General features: G+C 36.5%; 3 protein-coding genes across 4 annotated transcripts; 2 read left to right on the forward strand and 1 right to left on the reverse strand.

The window, feature by feature from the left end:
• Positions 1-6,095: 6,095 nt before the first annotated feature.
• Positions 6,096-12,517, forward strand: LOC124403140. The gene is made up of 7 exons (XM_046876756.1): positions 6,096-6,219; positions 7,228-7,325; positions 7,743-7,771; positions 8,973-9,036; positions 9,602-9,736; positions 10,516-10,619; positions 11,994-12,517. Exons 2-7 carry the CDS (start codon positions 7,229-7,231, stop codon positions 12,300-12,302), a joined length of 738 nt encoding a protein of 245 aa, XP_046732712.1. The 5' UTR covers positions 6,096-6,219; position 7,228; the 3' UTR covers positions 12,303-12,517.
• A 987-nt stretch (positions 12,518-13,504) lies between these two features.
• Positions 13,505-17,381, reverse strand: sf3a2 (splicing factor 3a, subunit 2). Of its 2 annotated transcripts, none has more exons than XM_046876755.1 (8): positions 17,247-17,381; positions 15,713-15,974; positions 15,586-15,632; positions 15,361-15,470; positions 15,216-15,265; positions 14,968-15,108; positions 14,304-14,372; positions 13,505-14,188 (listed from the first exon to the last, which is right to left on the reverse strand). In XM_046876755.1, the coding sequence occupies exons 2-8, from the start codon at positions 15,908-15,910 to the stop codon at positions 13,889-13,891; spliced, it is 915 nt and encodes a 304-aa protein (XP_046732711.1). In that variant the 5' UTR covers positions 15,911-15,974; positions 17,247-17,381; the 3' UTR covers positions 13,505-13,888. The 2 variants fall into 2 exon arrangements, with proteins under 2 accessions (XP_046732711.1, XP_046732710.1); XM_046876754.1 differs by lacking the exon at positions 17,247-17,381 and adding an exon at positions 16,532-16,662.
• A 288-nt stretch (positions 17,382-17,669) lies between these two features.
• On the forward strand, positions 17,670-20,103 carry plekhj1 (pleckstrin homology domain containing, family J member 1). Its single transcript, XM_046876757.1, has 6 exons — positions 17,670-17,810; positions 17,891-17,958; positions 18,058-18,124; positions 19,024-19,114; positions 19,210-19,273; positions 19,464-20,103. The coding sequence occupies exons 1-6, from the start codon at positions 17,717-17,719 to the stop codon at positions 19,539-19,541; spliced, it is 462 nt and encodes a 153-aa protein (XP_046732713.1). The 5' UTR covers positions 17,670-17,716; the 3' UTR covers positions 19,542-20,103.
• The last annotated feature ends 1,468 nt before the right edge of the window (positions 20,104-21,571 follow it).

The raw sequence follows: 21,571 nt of genomic DNA on the forward strand, positions 1-21,571 counted from the left end.
TAGTGCTGAATGGCTATATGTCAGTGACGACTTCTTTCCAAAGACCCTGACAGGAAGCAAAAAGTGAGTTGTTCCTTTTTTTAGACTCATCTTGCTGCTAGTGTTTGGAACTCAAGGATATAATCAGCTTTAATCCTTCGACCTTGTTTAATGATTCAGATTTTTTATTGTCCTTTTTGCCCTTGAGACTGTGATCCAATATATTGCAGAAGAGTGTGACAAAATGATCATAAGAATATCTGATTCGCCCAGTACTTGTCTTTAAAATGGAAAATCCCATACCTTAACTCATTTATCTATACTTTAAGTAAAGCATAATCCAGAAAACACGTTAATACAGGAATGAGTTTATTTCAGAAAATATGATTCCCCCAAAAATGCAAGACAATAAATGCAAATAAATTGAGGCGATACCTTAATAAAAAAAAAAGCAAGGTAGCATTTCGGTGTGAATGCAGACACGAAACTTCACAAAGAAACTTGCAATTATCTGGGTTATTTATAGAGCGTATGCTGATCAAATGTTTAATGAATATTTAACAGTCATCTGTGGCCTAAAACAGAAGAACATTTTCTCTGCACTTAATCAAAAATGTTTTAATAAATTGAAATATCCTATTTAATCGCTGTCTAAATAAAGCCTTAAAATATAATAAACCATCTGGGGCCGTTTTTTTATATAGCCTGTTCCTCCTGCAGGATCAGCTGTGTATAAACTCAAAAGTGTTGTTTATTGTGTCATATTGCTGTGTAGGACACAATACACAACAATATAACAAATTTTCATGGATAAACAGACCACTGCTTGCAGGCGATCCACTTTGACTTTGGTAATGATAAAATGAAATGCTCAGCATGTAATCCATGATCTTTTATTAACCTTTTGTATCGATGAAGCATCTAAGATATTTGGACTCCTGCAGATGTTTTTCAAAGAATTCTTTAAAAAAATCTGGGGCAAAAGTCATACAACTGTATGCATTTAATAATAAATAAGAAGCAGAGGTCAAAACCTAAAGGAAGAAAAATCAGGTGAGAAATTCTTGAGATGAGTTTACTATTATAACTATTCCATTCCTGAAATCCAACCAAACATAGTCTTCAGCTGTTGTACATCATTTGCTGTTATTGAGTTCTGATGTGTTGCATGTTGTGAGATTTTATTTGATTCGCTATGGTTATAAAGATTGGTTATTTGAGTTATCATAACCTTCTTGCCTGAAAGCACTCTGGTTACCCGGGTTAGGGGGAAGCTCAGTATTTAAGATGTACTTCTCATCAGACAGTTGTGAGTTCAAATCCCACCGCCACTAAGCTACCACTGCTGGGCCCTTGGGCAAGGCCCTTAAACCTCTACTGCTCATTTGTATGAAAGACAAAATTGTAGGTCATTAATACTTAATTAATACTTTTATCAACAAGGCACCTCAACCTGCAGATTCCCAGAATGTTTTTTCGCACCATTCTGCGCAAACTATTGGTATTAATATTGGTGTGTGTGAAAATTCAATTATATTTCATTTTCAGAAGTACTCAAACCACCATACAGCTTCATAAATCCCTTGGCCTGGATTTGCATGTTTTTTTTTTTCATTGTTCTGCTACTATATGATTGCTTGTTAGGAGATTGCATAATTAAATGAGCAGGTTTCAAATTGCGTTTTTTTTTCCAGCTCTATCTATTTTGAGCTGGCATTCAAAAGGTGTTCCCATCTCATAGAGCAGGTGGTCAATGTGCAGGATTAATAACTCTTAGCTGCCAGATGTATGATTGGACGAGGTTATATTTCATCATTATTGTTAGTAAAACAATGGTTCTAAGCAGGGTGCCATTATATTGGTGAGCAATGTGGAGAAAATTGTCCAGGAGAAATGTAACTTTCCTGGGTCACATTTTCTGGTGCATTAATCTCTCAGGTGACCCCAGGTTTACCCTGCTGCCCCTGTTATAAGGTTCTTCTGCATGCTGTACTTTTGAATACAGTGTCTGAGTGAATAGCATTTGTTTAAAAGAATATCAAAGCCCTGCTGTTATTGCAGCGTGGGAGAGGGAAAGAGATCAAGCCGCACTCAGACTCGGTTATTTCAGCTCAGAACAGCATGTTATAGCACACCAACTGATCAGTGTACCTTTATTCAGCGCATATATAGAAAACAGTTGCTGAAGTAGAATAAATATATACATAGCATACATACATAGTAAAAATATATACAGAGTGTATGCTAATTTACTGTGCATTCTGAACACCACTGCAGTTCCTGCATTAGTAGTTTCTCTTTATTTTATTATGAGTAGCAAATATGGAGCAAACTTATTAGATTTTCTTTGAGAGAAGGAAAGAAGAGAAGCAAAATGTGAATTAGATGGAAAATTAGCAAATATCTCGTTTCGAAATAGAGACTTTTTATGTCAGGACAAAACAAGTTTGGGTTTTCCACCACAGGAAAGTCTTCATGGTAGGGGATAATGTATTTTGTGGTTTCTCTGTAACAAGCTGTTTGGGTTTCTTTCTTATAAGTATTAAAAAAATGTGAGAAATAGTGATGTACAGTTCCTATAATAATTGCTAGCTGCTAGAATAATCACTAGCTAACAGGAACTAGCTTATTTAATGGATTTTCGGGCTAACTTTAAAACTTATAGTGTTGTGCTTCAAATATTTAGATTAGCTAGCCTTGGCTAATTGGTGTGGTATAAGAGGAATAAAAACACTTCATGGCACATTGTTTTAGGAAAAGTATAAACAAGCATTAACACCACGTTATTTAGACAACGCTAATGTATATTGGTGTGTTCATACAAATATTTAATCATATAAAGATCTGGTGACTTGTCTATCGTCTTTCCTTGGAAATGTGAGCATTGTACTTATTTAATACATTGTCATCTATACACATTTGCCTTGACACATACATGGCACGTAATCTGTCGACGGATGTTTGGTTGGCGACTGTAAATGTCGCAACTGTTTCTTCTTCTCTCCATCCACCCGGATGTGATTAGCCTATCGATGGGACTCAAGAACCATTTTTCATTCGACTAAGCTCCATTATTACAGATGGACCGATCTGCTCAACAGCTAAATAACCAACGGTGATCTGCATGCCTGTGATTATTAACATCAGCAGGAGTCCCTCAGAGTGAAAAGTGTGCTAACAATTAGCCGTAATCATTCTGGACACTCTTGAAACGTTCTCATATCCCTATTCTCTTCACTTCAACTTTTCCAGCCGGTTATGTCCTTTCCCAAAATCCGTTCTGTGTCCTTTATGCTATACAGAGACAGAGAGAGAGAGAGAGAGAGAGAGAGAGAGAGAGAGAGAGAGAGAGAGAGCGAGAACCTCATTCTTTATATGGAATGATGTAGGAAGCAGCACCATTGCTCCTTTGGTGCTGGGTTTATAGAGCACTGAGATGCCCATGGCTACGTTAGCCCACTTTCTTAAGCCAAACACCAAGCTCTTTGCACGCAGCTACAATAAAGACAGAAGCCTTTAGATGAGTTTCAGGTCAAATGCAGTAATGTAGAGGACAGGACATGTGTGAAGGACAGGAAGTCACTCCGACCTGAATAAAACTTGCAATCAAACCAAACTGTACGTTATTTGTGCTCTATATTTTCCAAACAAAATTGGACATATACTATAAATGTTGCTATTTGTTATATTTAGGGCCTATTTACAACAGAAACCATACACATTATCAGACATCACAACCAGGCCACAAGAAAACAAAGTATATTAGTAAAGGTCACTAAATTAGACACAATCCCCATGCGGCAGAGTGAAAAAAATAATCTCTTTTTTTCCCACAGGGCTCATTTTAAAAGAAGAGAAAATCTGAGCTTTTATGTTGAGCAAGCAATGTCAGTGCATGAATTTTTAAAGGACAGGGACTGCTTTAGAACTAGACCTTGTCTCCTCTTTCAGTATCGCTAGGAAATGTCTTCATCAACACTAATGCTAAAACTGAAGCTTGGCTAGTGCTGTACTAGTGCTGAGCTAAAACAAGAGTAGGAGAGTAATTGCATCCACTGCAATTTTCCATTTGCAAAGTTAAACACCATACTGAATAGACTAAGTTTTCTGTTTTTACTGCTGCATCAATTTTTTTCGTAAATATTCACTATCTGATGCAACCTAAGCGGATGTTACTAAATGCGTGCTGAAATTGGACAGTTGGTGTCATTTCTTCCGGTGATACAGTAAATGCCACTGTATCTGTTGAGAAACTGAGTTAAAACTGAGTTACTGAGTTAAATATGCAGTAAATTATTAGCAGGGTTACAAGATATAAGCTTTGGAATTAAAATAAATAAATATATTAAAGGTACAAAAGTTTAACGTCGTAGTTCGGTTCCATTTCGGTGAAGTTAGGGTGAAGAAATGCAAAACATAAAATTGCTTGTAGTTTTTAATAATATATTTGTGATCATCAACATTTGTGCAGTTTACAATTTTAAAAGTTTAAAATAAAATGCCTGCTTGGTTAAATAAAATATATAATCATAATTTAAAAAATATTATATTATATATTATTAAAAAAATAACAAAGAATAAATCAAATTAATGCCATACACTTTTTATTATATTATTAAATTGAGAAATCAATTAAATTGGCACACAAATTAAGTTGATTAAATAAAATAAAATAAAATCAATGGAAAAATAAAATAGTTTACATTTGTTAGACCCCATTTGGGTAATACTGGTCTGTATGTAAGTGTGTGTGTTTTACATGTAATAATAAATGTGCTAAAGATATATTCTACTTTGTTTTACTTATTTTAGTATACTTTAACAAATGTCTTTATTCCCTCCATCATTTATTCCTTCACTCCCTCAATATGTTGAAATGAAATTCTTGAAGCTGGACATATATCGCTGAATGATTCATAGAACTAGCCACTTCCTGGTTAGCTGCTAACGCTAGCACTCTGGATTCTTTAGCGTTTTCATGTATGGCAGAACAAATCTTATTTCCGGTACGGAGTGAAAAGCCACAGTGACACCGCGCTAATGCTAGTTTCAATAAGTTCAATAATAATAAAAGAAAATGCGCTTAAAGTGCAAAGCGGAGACTAAACAAACTTGCGATCCAACACTTAATACATTTTAATAAATAATAGACTATGTTAAAAGATGTTTTCTTTTAACATAGTCTTTTAATTATGTTTCTCTTAACAAAAATCTTTTAACTATGTTTACACAAACAAACTATGTAATGGACTTGGATATGATTTTAATGGTTAACAGCTGATGGCATTTGTAGATTTCTGTGAGGATTCCTGTGGGGTTTTTCTCAGCAGGGTCATTTATTAAGCACACCATGAAAAAAAATGTATTCTATTAAAAGTTTATTAATGTCATTTGTACATAATTTAGATATATTCAGTGTATATAATTAAATATTTTTTTATCTTGGAAGCAGGAAGGTGAGCGATGATGCAGCGACCCCTAGTGGAACAGCTGAGATTGCATTTTTGTGATTATTTTATATTTTATTTTATATATATAATATTCTGTGATCAGTTTTTTATTTATTTTTATTTTTTTGGTTTTGTCTCATGTTGTTAAATTTTGATTTAAATACAGTATGTGCAAACTAATATCTGATTGTGTTCCTAGTGACTGAGAGAAGTTACAAATGTCATTTGTTTAAGGGCAAAAATTAAAGGTTTTAAAAATTTTATTGTATTTTAAAACAAGGTTCATACAATTAGTCTTTAGTTAAAGGTTAGAGAAAAGTAAAAAGAGTCTTGAACTATTGAACAGATATAACAAATTTAAATCCTTGCAGGTAATGTTTATTTCATACTTTCTTTTTTTCTTTATACTGTGCCATTTTTTTCTGAATTTGAATGCATGAGTGAACGTGTTTCTATGTGAGTTTTTCCTGAGCTAAATTCTGCACATGTGGTTTCTGCAGGTTATTTCTATCAGATTTGCATCATCGTTGGCTGTTCCTTCTGTGCTGGTTATTCTGGCATCAGGAAGCACTGTGCTGCGCATTAGCAGCCTCCCTCTATAGCCTGACCCTCCCAGCTTTTGCTTTTTCATCCCTCTGCACCTGTTCTCAGCTGTCAGAGGGCACACAGGAGGCGTGTGAGTAAGTGTATTCAAACGTGTGTGTACATGTGTGTGTCCCTCAGAAGGGCCATGACACCAAAGCCTGTAGTGATCGGTCCTGCTTGGTGACTCCTCCTCATGTCTAGTCAGGTGAGTCTTATGTGCTTAAGGAAAGGGCAGAGGGTCGTTATACTGTGGGCCAGAATCATACGTTTTTGTGTTCATACTCAATGCTGTGTGTGTGTGTGTGTAGAGGTGATGGTCCTTTTTCAGGAACTGCACCATGGTGTGGTTTGTACATGCAGTGACAACCACATAAATAAAATCCAGATATATAAATCCAAAGTGTGATTTTTCTCTTTTGGATTATGAAATGGCCTGTAATGAGAGTTTGAAATATTTAAAGAAGTGGTCGATATGATTTGGTATTGTTATTGTGGATAAGTAATTATAATAGAATAGTAGTTTTTAGTACTTGTAGAACAATTGTTTATTGGTAATAGTAAAAAGCAGGCTGGTAAAAAATATATTAGTTTCATTTTAAATAAATTTGTGTTCAAAGTTTAACATCATCAACAATCTCTGTAGCATATTGTATCGTAAAAAATACAATAACGTCTAATAATGTGATATTATATGTTTGCTATCACACACTTTTTGATTTTTGCTGGATTCAAGAAGAAGCTGCTCAGAATTTGCCCAAAATTCATAATTGATGTTGTAAATCGATTTTTACCTTGAAAATTATTTTTCTTTTCAAAACCATGAGAGATCATAAGTGTCTGTTAAGCAGTTGACTGTATGCTAAAGCTGGTATTTTGTTGGCTAATGACAACGTTTTTTATCTTATACAGTAAACGGTAATCAATATATATATATATATATATATATATATATATATATATATATATATATATATATATATAGGAAAAGCTTGTTGCAGGTTACAGATGTTACAGATGTGTAAATTAAGTTAGGGGGGAAAAATAAGCCTGGGGTTTGGACCTAGATTCCAGATTTAATAGCATTAAAACAGCAGTAGTTAAAAATTAATTAATTAATTTGTATATTTTTGACTTGTGTTTTAAGTCATTTGACATCTGACTTATCTGTCTGTTGTCTCGTATTGTCCATTTTAACTCAACTTTGTGAGTGCAGAATGGATGAAAGCACATTTGAGACTTTTGAGGAAGAACTTGGGGCCACACAACAGGACGTTCCTCACCCAAAGCATCCCAGACAATCTCGTCGGCCTGGTACTAGTTCCCCTGCTATATCTTTTCTCTGCACACCACTACTAAATACATAGCACTGCATAGTAAATGTTATATAATGCCTTTAATACCTGAAGCCTGTAACACAACCCTAATTTTCTATCAAACCTATGTGAACTTTTTGTGGTTCTTAAGTGTAAAAGAACAACAAAGCTGCTTGTCTTTTCATACATTAAAGCAGTAGGGCCTAAAACCACCTGTGTGTCTAATTATACACCCCAGTGGCCATGACCAACACTGAACACATACTAAAGCATAGTCACAGAGCAATAGTAACACGACACCGACTTGCATGACAAACTCTTTAAAGTTAGTCCTCTATCACTTTCTCCATCTTACCTTCACGTTTTCATATAATGGCTTTTTAATGTAGATTCATTATCAAATTCTCTTTTTTAGAAATGTATCCACAGAGAAGAGTGAGAGAGGTGAGTGTGTGAATATGTGCAACTAAAAAGAGGAATGTTAACACCACAGACATCAAATAGATAAGATAAAATATTAAAAATAACGTTTCCCAATGTACCCTCATATCTAATGTAGCTGGAAATGACAGATTTCATATGCGAATGTTAGTGTTAAGATGGGCCTCACACTGGTTCTCTAAAAACAGTCTTATGTTGTTTGTTTAGTGTCTATATGGTCTTTAGGATGAGAGTATGGGAGAGTATACAGGAAGTCTTTGTCTGGGCTGACACATCATATGTCTTCTTACCCAATCAGGAACAGTTTTAGCGCAGGTTTTTTCCCAGTGTGTATCTGTTATCTGCATTAAACTGTAGAACATATGCGCCAATCTGTGTGCTGTGTGATTCTTCCCTGATCAGAAAAGGCACCACGGGCATCGTAGATCGCATGAAAAACCTCTCCAAGAATTACGTTTTGTTTGGTCATGATAAAAATCTAACAGTGTCTCTTTTTATTCCTTTTTTAGTTGATTTTATGTATTCATTTTTACTTGTGCTACTCAGAGCATATAGCCAGCAAATATATCAAAATTCGAACTCTTTTTCATATACATGCTTTAAAACAATTTAGAAACTGTCATATAGCAAACTGGTTAAAAAATCTATTCAATTCATTTTTATTTGTATAATGCTTTTAACTATGGAAATTGTCTGGAAGCAGGTTTACAGTGATAAAGAGGTTAAAAATGTATAAGAATGTATAAGTTTGTTACTTATAATTGTAAGTTGCAAGTCCATCATGAGCGAATCGATGGCAGCTGTAGCAAGAAAAAACTCCTGATATGGCATGAGGATGAAACCTTTAAAGAAAGGTTTCATCCTCATCTGGGTGACACAGAATGTCCAACCTGTGGTCCTGATCCATTGTAGCAGACTGTTGATATTAATTACAACCCAGATCCCTCCTACAAGTTCTAGAGTAGCTCAGTAATTTGATGGCTCTTTGGGCTGTAATTTATGCTGTTAGAGTATAAATTATGCTGTTGGCATAATTTATTTGGTGTAATCTGATTTCTCTCTGAATTTTTCATGACTGCTTGAAAAGAGAATTTTAGAATAAAACAATGGTTTCCTTTCATTTTATTTTATTTTAGTTGTAGCTGCTATAATTTTCCTCAGAATTTATTTTACATTTATGAAGTTAATGTTTTACTCACTACAGGAACCTCAAGTCTTCCAGCAGATCCCGAAGTCTCATCCTCGTGAGGCAACAGTCTCAAGAGGTGGTAAGGCCTTTAACTCTATAATTGCTGATATGGAAGGAACACTAGCAGGTATTTGTAGCTACTCAGCATGGTGCAGGTGACATCTGATAATATACTGATAACCAACACTGTTTCTGGACATGTGTCTTTTTACAGAGCAGATTTCTACAGATTTATTTTAGAACAGAGGTCCCCAAACTATGGCCCATGGGCCGAGTCGGTCCCGTCCCCACATTTGCAACAGCCCTCTAAACAATGCCAGAGACGTTTTTTTTAAATATTGAATTTTAAATGTTTTACTTATATCATATCTGTATTTGACAATGAAGGTTGGCTTTCTTGTTTATTATTAGAGGTAGTTGATTGGTGAAACTATCTGCTATTGTCAAAAATCCATAACAATAGTTTTTCCTGCTTCTGGTCCGCTGTCATTACGAGAGCGGCCTCTAGAGGCAAAACACTGATTACATTCCTCTGAGTACATTCCTTTCAATTGTTTTTGCCATGACAGTAATACTACTATTTAATCACTGACAATCAAGAATTTCTTTTAAAAACACCTCCATTTGCATCCTTTTGTTTACAGTGTCATTGCGAAAGTCTGCGTCTATTCAGAACATGGCCCAGACCGAGGTACCATGGGAGGGAGTGACGCTAAACCGTTGCCTCTTCATAGCCATCACTATACTGGTCCTCAGCTCAGGGTTTCAAAGACTACACGGTCAGTGTAACATGCTTACACCATGCTTATCAATCCCTTCTGCTCTTCATTATCCTTTTAGATCTTTTTTATTACATGGCACGGTTGTCTGTAGTCTTTTGCTCTCGGTTCTTGTAGTCAAATTTTGAACGCCTGGATATTAATGCATAAAGATTTCCTGATTCCAGCACTGCATTTTCACTGTTAGTAATCCAACAGTTTGGAGAGAATTCATGTTATATATACATTATATGAACAAAGGTTTGTGGACACCTGATCATAAGATTTGAACGTGCCTTCTGAATATCTCATTCCACATTTAGTCCCCATTTGCTGTTATAAATAACCTCCACCCTTTCAGGAAGAGGTTCCAATAAATTTTGGAGTGCGCTACAAGGATGTTAGTTATATCAGGTACTGATGTAGGGTGAGGTGAGGAGGTCTTGGGTGCAGTCTGCATTCCAGTTTATCCAAAAGGTGTTCAGTAGGGTTGAGGTCAGAACTCTATTAGCAGACCACTCAAGATCTTTCACTCTAACTCATGAAAACCATATCTTCCTGGAGCTGGCTTTTGTGCACAGAGGCATTGTCAATGCTGGAACAGATTTGGGTCTCCTCGTTGAAGGAAAAATATATTACTAAGACATCCAAAGACATCCTTTACAATTAAGTGCTTCAAACTTTGTGCTAACAGTTTGAGGAAGAACCGCAAAAGTCAGGCATCGCAATCAGGTGTTTGTCCATATAGTGTATGTCTATAACAACTGACAATGGCAATGAGTGTTCTTTTATTTTCTTAGATTTTGTACGAGGTCGCAAAGATGGGACGGATTTGGAGCCCATTGGTTCTCTACTAAACGTCAGACACACTGCGCTGAGAAAGCACCGCTTACCAGTACCTGAGGTACAATAATCATCATACTTATATCTAAATTCACACCCGTCAAAGTCAGTCACATTTATTTGATTTATTTAAAAAATGCATCTACATTTCTTTAAATTTATTGCTTATTTAATACAGAATTTTCATTCAGTGTTTTTTTTTTTTTTAGAATTTCTTGTATATGCTTAAAAAATCATTTCATTTCATAAAATTATTTAAAGAAAACTGCAGGCCATATCAGGATTTATGGATTTGGACCAGCTTTAAGAACAAATTTTTGCGGAAATAAACGACGTCTGGTCAAACAAATAAAAACGGAATATTTTCCAAGCATATATTTTGTAATCAACCCTATGATTATTGGCACAGGGTAAAAACAGGTCTAAAGTATTTTATTTGTTATTTTTTGTGTTATTTTTATGAATATTGATCATCTTTGCAAACAATGATCTTTTTCTTTTGACTTTATTTTATTTACTGATTTATTTTAGTTTTAGTTTTATTAATGTGCTCAATATGCTGCTAAAGTATTGGCACCCTCAAGGCTGCCTCAACCCTTAAGGCTGCAAAGTTTCCCAGGCATCTTGTGCATGTCTAATGAATTAAATAGGTTTTTCATTTACTAAAGGAATTGTACTGGTATCCAAAAATATTAAGTGACAAAAGGACGTGTCGTTCTGATGGCAATAATATGTTCATTTACACAAATACTTACTTTTGAGAGATGAACTGAGGATTTTGAGAAAAGTCCAGGCTTTTGCAAAAAATCCAACGCTGTTTGTACAAATAGTTTTAAGAAATGCATTTACTGGTTTGCAAATATTAAAGATGATTAGTTTGTCACCAGCATAAAAACTGGTATTTTCTAAATAAAATAATAAACGTGAATCCACTGTGTTGTTTTTGTTCATTTTGCTAGCTTGGGGGTTTCAGTTTAGCGGTAACGTATTATGTGTTAGCGGCCGGAGCAGCTCCTTTAAGAAGGTAGGGGATGTTGGTAAGATGTGACCGAGGCGAGCATCATGACATGCATTAAGAGTGAGTCACAGACAGATGTGGCGGAGAAAATCCGGTAATTTTCCAAAATAAAACATCGTTCAGAATCAGATAATAAATAAAACGGAAACAATGTAAGTTATGTGTTCTTTCGGTGTGGCCTGCGGCCCTGAGGGGGTTGGGGACCACTGATCTAAGACACTGTAACTAGCACTTATAAAGACCTAAATGTCCTGTAAGTGTTTCATCTACACAAACAGACACACATTCATTTGACATTATATAAAATAAAAAAACGTGTAAGACTATAAAATGATTTAAAAAAAAAAACAAGATGTATATACAATATAAACACTAAAAGACTCTGTGGTGATCATCTTTTCTGTGTTTGACCTTTAGCCTGAGACGTCTCTGTGGGACACGTTTTTCTGGTGGGTGAGCGACGACGAAGAAGAAGGCAGACGAGGCAAGTCAAGGAAAGTGACTCGAGAAAAAGCTATTCGAGGCCTCAGACACAAAGCGATACCAGACAGGAAACTCCTAAAGGACAGGGAGGGCAGATTCAAAGCACGGAGGGGTAACGCAGGACGGGCCGCAGAGAAGAGTCGTGAGAACGTAAAGCCACAACAAGAGAAAGTGAAAAGACTTGAGAAGCTGAAAAAAGAAGAGAAGGAGAAAAAGGAGAAGGTGGTAAAAAAAATGCCGTAAAGAGAAAATTGCTTTATAATTGAGCAATAGGTGATGGTATGCGTATGGTAGTATTTAATTTTCTGATCTTCAGCTGAGCGTGAGACTGAAAATGAGCACATACTGTATGCGGATGTAAAATATTCAATACATTTGCAGGCACTTTAATGCGATGCAAATAACTAGGTTGCGTTAATGTTTTATTTGTAGATTGGGAACATTGTATGGAAAATAAATAGAACAAGAAAAAAAAAATGTCATTCATCTACCTTTGTTAACTGCTTCATCCTGGTCAGGGTCACAGTGGATCCAAAGACACTAAAAAGGATCACCAGAGGCAACAGGACATCACATTCTCTCTCTTACAATCACAATCATTCCCAGGAGCAGTGTAACAGACACTTCATCTACTGGCTTTATTGGGAATTGAAAGAAAACTGGAAATTCCAGAGTACATCCACATAGACACTGGGAGAACATGGAGTAAGATGAGCTCAGGTTCAACCTGGAAAATATAGAGCTGTCTGAATTTTTTTTTTTTTTCGCTTAAATGATTAACACTTTGTGGAATTACATTAGACCTTTAATGAATATAGCACTGCTTGGTTATGAATTTTTTTTAAAGGCAATATTACATCATTTCGATAAAACAAAGCATCATCTATTCTTAGGGATGCAAAGCATTATTTTTTTATTAAATAAATAGTAGCACAACATATTAGCACTAAAGCATTACATCTGCTTTAGTTCATCAGTTATCATTTCTATTTAACCTTTCCAAAAACCTAGCCAGTGTCTATATTGATTCAAACGGTAATTGCTCATACGACTATTGACTTTTCACACCATTATTTCGCAAATGTCAAAAACTAACACTTACAGATTGTGGGTCCATTCTGAATTAGGCATTTACTATCGAATTTTCTCAGAAACTAGATTCTGTTTATTACAGCTTTATGTCTTAACCAGCATACAATATATTTCAGCTCTTTTACATTATTTCAGTGGCACGTTTTAGTTATTTGATCAGTTTTATTTATTTATTTATTTTTTTATACCAAACAAAAGGACTACAGGCACAGTTATGACTGATCCTCAGATATGTTAACTATACAGCATCGTGACTGCAACCTAACAGGATATACAAGTAAAATAATAAGACACGCAACAAAAAGCGAAGCACGTAAAAGTACATTAACCAATATCAAATTTTATTAATTGTTAAAAAAAAAAAAAAAAAAAAAAACAATAAAAAAAATAAATCACTTGATGTGAAAGTGAGGTGGCTGTGGAGGTCTTGCATCAAAAAGATGATAAAAAATAAAATAAAAACAACACTAACCTGCAAATTAGAGCGTGAAAACCAAACCATCTTTGGGCACCTGAATAACTGGGGCTCCAAACAATGATCGATTTGAGTTATTATACTTTGCCTATAAAACCTGAAACATTCCCAGGTGAAAAGAAGGCTGCTCTAATCTGAGCAAGAATGCAGTTCTAAAAATACCCACAATCACCACAACACCCTCCTGTCCGTATTTACAAAAATATGACAGATTCAGCAAATCCAATATAAAGACAGAAAAGAAAAATCCGAAGTGTCACACTCAGTTACTGCGTGAATGAGGAATTCCTACTGATCCGTCAGAGGATAACTGTGGGTGCATGTGGGGTGGCAGAGCACCGGGAGGAGGCAAGCCAGCATGGTGCATCTGTGGAGGAGCATTGTGAGGAGGAGGGGGCATCCCTGGAATTCCTCCTGGTGGTGGTGGGGGCATGGAGTCAGTGGGCGGTCGAGAACCCATGCCGGTCATCAGAGGAGGCGGGCGCTTGATGGATGTGGGAGCGACCTGCCCTCCAGGCTGAGGCAGAAGCTTCTCCATTTTGAAATGGAACTGAAGGAAAAACTATAGGAGGGAAAAAACAAAAACGCAATTCACTCATTCAATCAACAGAACTGTAACGAAATTAGAATCATTGTTGTATTTAAAAAAAAATTTAAAAAATCATTCAGAGTCTTACTTGTTTGGTTTCTCTGTTCCAGTGAGTCCAAAAGCGACTTTCTGATTTGTCTATCTCTCTGCTCGGAACCTGAAGCATTTGGAGAAAGGAGTTATTTTTTTATGTACTAAAAAAAAAAACTGCACTGGTCTGATCAAGATTCAAGACTGGGCGATATACAAAAAAAAATTCTTCTGCTACAAAAATAAGACATGCAATTAAGCACAATTCAATTCGATCATAAATCATAGTTTATGTATAAATAATTGCATTGTGTAAATTAAATAGACAGCCTATTTTTCCTCTTAAATGCATGATTTTATGAGGAATTTATTGACGCGTTGATGTTATTGTTTTGCAAAATAATTTGTAGCTGTGATTTATAAAATCACAAGTATAAACGAGTTTCCTTATTTGCAAAACAGGTAAATGCGAATACAATATAATTATCAGTTGTGGTATTAGATTTGTTTACTCTTTAAAAAGCAACTCTGATTGCATGCTAAACAGCACTGATAGCTGATTACATCGTCCCTTCACCAAGCCTAAAACAATGAAAAGTGCCGTTTGTCTGTAAACAGCCCATGTACTTTATTTTGCCAGACCATGAGCTTTCTGACTTCATGGATACAATATAATTATTTTTATTAATTTACACTGACTAAATCGAATATTAAAAACAGACCTTGAATGCAATGGTTTCGTAGGGTTCTGCTGCCAGGAGCAGATACTGCCAGCGACGGTCTGGAGGCTCAATACGTTGCTCATACGCAGACATGAAGCGGTGTCTGGGTCCAATTCCCTCTGCAATCTCAGGATAGTCAATCTGGTTTAAAATCACAACGTGCGTCATTGTCCGAAAGCACAGGTTATTTGCCAATTTATTTCAAAGTACATTCAGATTTTTGTACAATGAAGTACCAATTACAGTACCTGAAACAGCAGACTCTGCTGACCAGTCTCTGAATCCCTCTGTTTCGTTACTGTCAATAACAATAATAGAAAACAGAATGAAGAGACAGGAAACAAATACTTAATCAATTACAACTGCAGCCTTTTGGGTACCAAGGTACGGTACCTTTGTAACCTGGTCGCCCGATCTTTACAAATTTCCTCACTTCCACCTTTACTTTCTCGGGTGCTGGCTGGGCCGGAGCCTCTTTGGCTTCTTTAGCGGCTCTTCTTGCTCTATAAAAGTAAAAATAAACAGGGTTAAAAATGGACTGAGAGAAGAGAAAACTGCATTAGAGAAAACTTTAAACAAAATGTGACTAAATCTTATGGTGTATGCCAAAGTACTCACAAATTAGTCTGGTGTTTCTTTCCCTGTGTGTGTGCCAGGTAACTCCCCTAAAGAAGAAGTCGAGAATCATGTGAATATGTAGAAGATACTAGGTATTAAGTAAATGAACCAATTCCAGTAATCATACCTCGTTATTATGAAGTGTGAGACACAGCTTGCACTCATAGGAACCCAAATGGTTCTTCATGAAGTAAGGGTCCTTGTTAATGTCTATGGTTTCTAAAGCGAGTTGGCGGAGGCGTTCTCGGCGGTCCCGGTTGCTCTCGGAGGACGAAGCCACCCCGCCACTGCCGGTCTTTCCACCGGCTCTGTGCTGGAAGTCCATCTTTACAAAGCTGTGGATTTACCACCTTTGTAAACTGTCAGATTTCACTCAGTGCTGCTCACACCTTCAAGAAAAAAAAGACATGTTCATGTTCAAAAGACTTGGTCATATGTGTGTACGTACGTACATACATACATACATACATACATACATACATACATACATATATATATATATATATATATATACACACACACACACACACACACACACACACACACACACACAGTATACGGGGGGTGGGGTTAGTTAGTTAAACAATAGTTTGCATTAGATACAGTAACTAAGATCCCAAAAAGCCTTCAAAACCTGCCCCCACCTCCAGAATAACTTTTAAACACCGGCTGCAATACAAAACAATAACAATCTCCTTCCCTGCACACTATTTAGTGCACTTCATTATCAATCAGAAGGCGTTCGTATTCATGCGCTGTATTTCGGCTAACCAGCTAACCGGCTACCGCAGCTAAACCCTATTAAACCTCAACCGCCAATTAACCTTATATATTTAAATACAATTATATATAAACACATAAACCATACTCTCTAACATAGAATAATACAGTCAATCAAGTATTCCATCGAGAAATTATAACATATATAATAACGTCTTCTTTTTACCTCAACGTCGACCTCGCGCTTGCCGCCGTAACCCGCGCAATACGCATGCGCTACATGGCGCGTTTCCTGTTCCTGTTATTTTGATACCTAAAACTTTATTGAACAGCTCGAGGTTTATCATGAACCCTACATAATATAAGAGCAGATCTGTTTGAATAGTGGTATTTATTTCATTATAAACACTAATTTTATTCTTAGCAGTGGTTAACAGGACATGGGAACCTGTTTGTAGTATGTTAAAGCACAACAGAAAGTGGAAACTCTAAATAATATATATATATATTTTTAGATCATTATGCAAAAATCTAATTAATAAAAAAAGTCAATCTTGGAGGACTATAAACCATGAAAACCAAAAGCATTGCCATAATCACGTTAAAAACTCAAAATACTATTTTCCTTACTTTTGTGCAGTTTGTCGATCTTTAAGGAACCCCTTCAACATTCTTACCATTATAAATCTTTTTTTATTTTGTTATTATAATTACAAATATTTTTATTCTGTTATAACAGTTATAAATAATGTTATAAATAACTATCAACAAGCCTGCAAAACAAAGTTGGTTCAGACACCAATATTAGTCCCGATTAACCACCCAAAGTGTTGGCATTGTTTTTAAAAAAAATAGCTCACATATGAAAACCAAAAAGTGAAGTTTGTACTTGAGATTGTAATTTATAATTTAGGATTTAGGATTGCAAAACGTTTACTCACTATACTCGCAGGACCCTGTTGCGCATGCGCAGTGCAGATAAGGTAGAGGACGCAGCTGGGTGTGATTCTCGTGCGCATGCGCGGTCCGGCTTGGGGCATGAATTGAACAGGCAGGAGAAACTGCTGGGATCTCGGGGTGGAGGTTTTCCCAGACGCCTGGCGTGGAGTGTGTCAACGCGTTCTGATCAATTCTTTGTTTCGATGAGGAGAATGGATTATCCGTGCTTATAGAAGAATGTGTGCGATGTGTTTGTTGAAACAGTGGATTCGCGTGCAAGCTGATGAAAAATAAAATGGATGAACTGGAATAATCCAGCTGAGAAGATCATCTGTAGAGCTCGAGGTGTGAAGAGAGGGAGGGAGTAAGTCGGATCATATAGGTTTTTACGTATACGTTCACATTCCCGTGATCAGGATGGCGTTAAGGATCTAGCTAGCAATCTGTAGGGAAGAGAAGAAGAACAGAGATCATGCGGTTTAATGAGAAGGAGCTGGTGTTCCTGAGCCGCCAGCCGTCTGAGAGAGCGGCCGAGCTTGGCATGAAGGGACCGAAGAAAGGAGATGGTAAGATGTGAGCTCACATACACACTCATGGTCTTCATCATCATGTACAACAAACTACTCTTTTTCTTTCTTCCTCATAGTAATGAAGAGGAGACTCGTGAAGCTTATAGTGAATTTCCTGTTCTACTTTCGCACCTATGAGGAGGAGGTGACCATCTAAAGTTCCTGTCTTTTATTTGTATAGCATCTCTATTTCCTTCTTCTCAACCTCATTATTTGCCTAATTTAACCCTGTATGTATCCACAGCCAATTGGGGCTTTGCTCCTGGAGGACTGTAGAGTGGAGAGAGAAGATGAGCTCACGTTCTCCATCAGTAAGCCGAACACTGCATCATTATCAGTATTACTATTTGTGACAGTGACTTGTTTTTGGGGAATAAAACGCATGGCATTAATAGAGAAAATAATCTGTCTGCTGTGACACGCTTTCAAAGCCGAATGTTTTCCTCAGCAACACCAACATGATACAATGTGATTTATTTCCCGGACATATAATCTCATTGTGTTGATCTGTTTACAGATGCGGTTTAAGACGTCTGATAAACACGCACGTTCCATGCATGACGCTCGTTTCTTTTACCAGCATCTCCTCACCTTATAGTGAAGAAATATAAATGCATGAACTCTTATGGCACAACATTTATGATCACGTCCTCACTCTGATGACTTGAGTGGAGTCAGTCGTCAGGTTGCATAGTCCAGAAAGTAGCTGCTGGTAATCAGTCATGGTGGAATGTTATTTGGATTTAATAATCTTCATTTGAGAATAAGGGACAGTTATATAAATACTTTGAACAAGCACATCAAAAGGTGCATGTACAGCGACCCGTATGTTAGAAGAGAAAAGATTTCAGACCTTTTACGAATGATCTACCAATACTTCCTTTACGATCCACCGTTCGATCACCATCGACGTATTGGACACATTGTTTTACATATCCATGAATAAAAACATACTACAGATCTGCTGTACTAGAGAATGAATCGCCTTGTTCTAACCATTACTGAGGTGCTTTCACACATGCACCTCATTAGCACTGTAATATAATATCAGTTTACTAATTAGTCATACATGCTGTACATCCTGGTGGATGTGCAGAGGGGTGTATGTAATTTGGCTCGCACCTTTATTTTCCAAGTCAACAGATCTTTGCTCCCGGTCGGTTTTTCTTCTGTTCCGCGCACATACAAGTCTATGCTTTTCTGTTTTCAGCGTTCCTGGATGAGGCAGAGAGAAAGTACCTGTTTGAATGTAATTGTCGGGAGCAGTGCGTCGAATGGATGGACGCCATTATAAAAGCCAGGTTTGCAAGGTTTTAAAATTTTTAAAATTTTGCTTCAAACTTCATGCTGGTCACATCAGTACATCTAATCTGCCACGTTTTTGTTTCTCCTGCAGCTATGAGTTTATGCGCAAGAACCTCATCTTCTATCGATCTGAGATCCATCGACTGACCGGCAAGGTATTCAAGAAGAGATGCAACCGATTCCCTACTACATACAGAATAATCCTTATTTATCAGCTCAGTGTTTATAACCATATACTTTAATAGTAATTGTACTGTAATAATAATTGGTATAGTAGTCATTTAAATAGCGGATTTGATCAAATTCAGCTTACTGAGTCAAATTTGATTGGGTTGTTGATAACAGGACCCGCTGGAGCAGTATGGGATTTCGGATGAGACGCGCTTCCAGGTGAGCAACGCGCTCCCTCCTCCACCGACTTAACGAAGCGCAGCCAATCAGGGACTTCGATCTCCTTTGTGCTGTGCATTACTATTTTTTTTTTTTTTTACATTTTTTTTTTTATTTTGACCTAATCTATACACTGCTGTTATTGTTTTCTCTTCCTATGGGGGCAGAAGAATTTTCGGTTTTCCGAGGTGAAAAGGGTGAAACGGCGACTGTCACTGCGTATCTTTTTTTTAATGATCGTACTGTTGGGAATGTGAGCTGAGAATGAGCCAGTAGCAGCGTATTTTAATAAGGTCATTCGGTTTTTTTATTCATTTTCACTAGTCGTTGTCTGTCAGGTGTAGCAAAAAAAAAAAAACCACACACACACACACGTTTGTTTGGTCACTGTACACAAAAGCAGTTGGTCCGTTTTTTGTTGTGGGGGTAGGGGAGCCTGGTAGGTTTCACTTCATGAAACCGTGTGTGCCCTGCAGCCCTGTTTTGCATGATGTGACACAGTAACTTGCACTGAACCACTTCCTGTAATTAATGTGTGACCAAAGTCGTTGTTAGTTTGCTTGTTGGGTGCAATAAATTATTTTATCGAGCGTAATATTTGTTGATTAGGTACAGTGAAATATTTGCTTAGGACCCGTCTTGATTTTGACCTAATTCCACCATTCCTATTTTTATTATATTTAAAAAAATATATTATTCATACCTGCTATAAATCTATAGCACCATACATTTGGTCAGTCTAGAAATTACCACTCCTACCATTGGGCATTAAATATAAGACGTAGCAACTATACTTAATGACCTAGCAAAAGAATTCACAAAAATTAATATTTTATGGAATGTTTGCTCCTTTTCTTTGTAAGAATTTATTTTATTATTAGGTAACATTACAGTAAGGTGTTTAATTGGTGGTGGTGGTGGTGGTGGTGGTGGGATTTGCTGACAGAAAATAGCATGTTCATAGTCTTATTCAATAATGAAAAAGCTTGACTGAGTGCATTCTGGGAGATTGAAGTATCCATTTCTCTTAGATGCTGACAAAATCTTCATCCAAAACAATAAAGTAGGCCAATGTAAGGATGACTGAATTAACTATGCTTAATACACCCCAAAGATATATAACCAGATCTACACCCCTTTATTCATTTCGCATAGGATGCTATAGAATGAGTGATAATTTGCAAAAATCTCAGATGTTAACTAATACTGCGTAGAAACTCCACCCTTTCACTGTAGAAAAAAATCTGTATATGTTCAACCATGATAATATTAAACAAATATATATTGTAAGAGCATGTAATTATATTTATTAGGGATGTCCCTAAAATGTTTGAGGCTTCAAAAAAGTCTTTATTAAATAAGAATTAATGATTCTCCCTGCCAGCAAGCAGTTCCTGACTTTTATGGCTGATAAAGCCATACCCTCTACTTTTGATAGATTTGGTGTGCTGGGATTTGGTGTTTTTTAAAAACTTTTTCAGGCCATAAATACATTTTATTTTGATCGTAAATCAGAAACCCGGGTCAAATCAGTGTCGCATAATCCTACACTGGAGTTACAAGCTGATAAGTTAAGGAAGTCCTAGGCTGTAAACACAAGCCTGACTCTCCATATACTTGCTTTAAAAATCAGCTAGAAAGCTGTATACTGGCTTTCGGGTACAGTTTTATTACCCTCCTGTCCTGCATGGAGTTACATTAAAATGTTCTAAGGAGAAAAGTGCTACGCTGAGACAACTAGTCTTAGAACTTTGCAGCATTTAACTGCATTTAAATAGCAATATATCATATAACCATACCTCCAGACCACATTAGAAAGGCACCAGAAGTGTAAGGTTTCTGTTACTTGTTGGCTACATAGGCTTTTAGCGTCAGTTTAAATCTATAGAAGGAAACGCCAGCTATTAAACAGGTTGGGAATCTGATTCTTGTCAGTTTGCCATAATAACCAGATGACTAGAATCTGAGGCCAAACCTTTTTCCAAGGTGCCAGAAAAGGATTTTGGAGTGGTTCCGAAGAACACAAGCATTTTTGGTTTCCTAAAGGAACCTTTGATTGGTGA

Source organism: Silurus meridionalis, chromosome 20 (genome assembly GCF_014805685.1).
Source record: "Silurus meridionalis isolate SWU-2019-XX chromosome 20, ASM1480568v1, whole genome shotgun sequence".
Classification (NCBI taxonomy): domain Eukaryota; kingdom Metazoa; phylum Chordata; class Actinopteri; order Siluriformes; family Siluridae; genus Silurus; species Silurus meridionalis.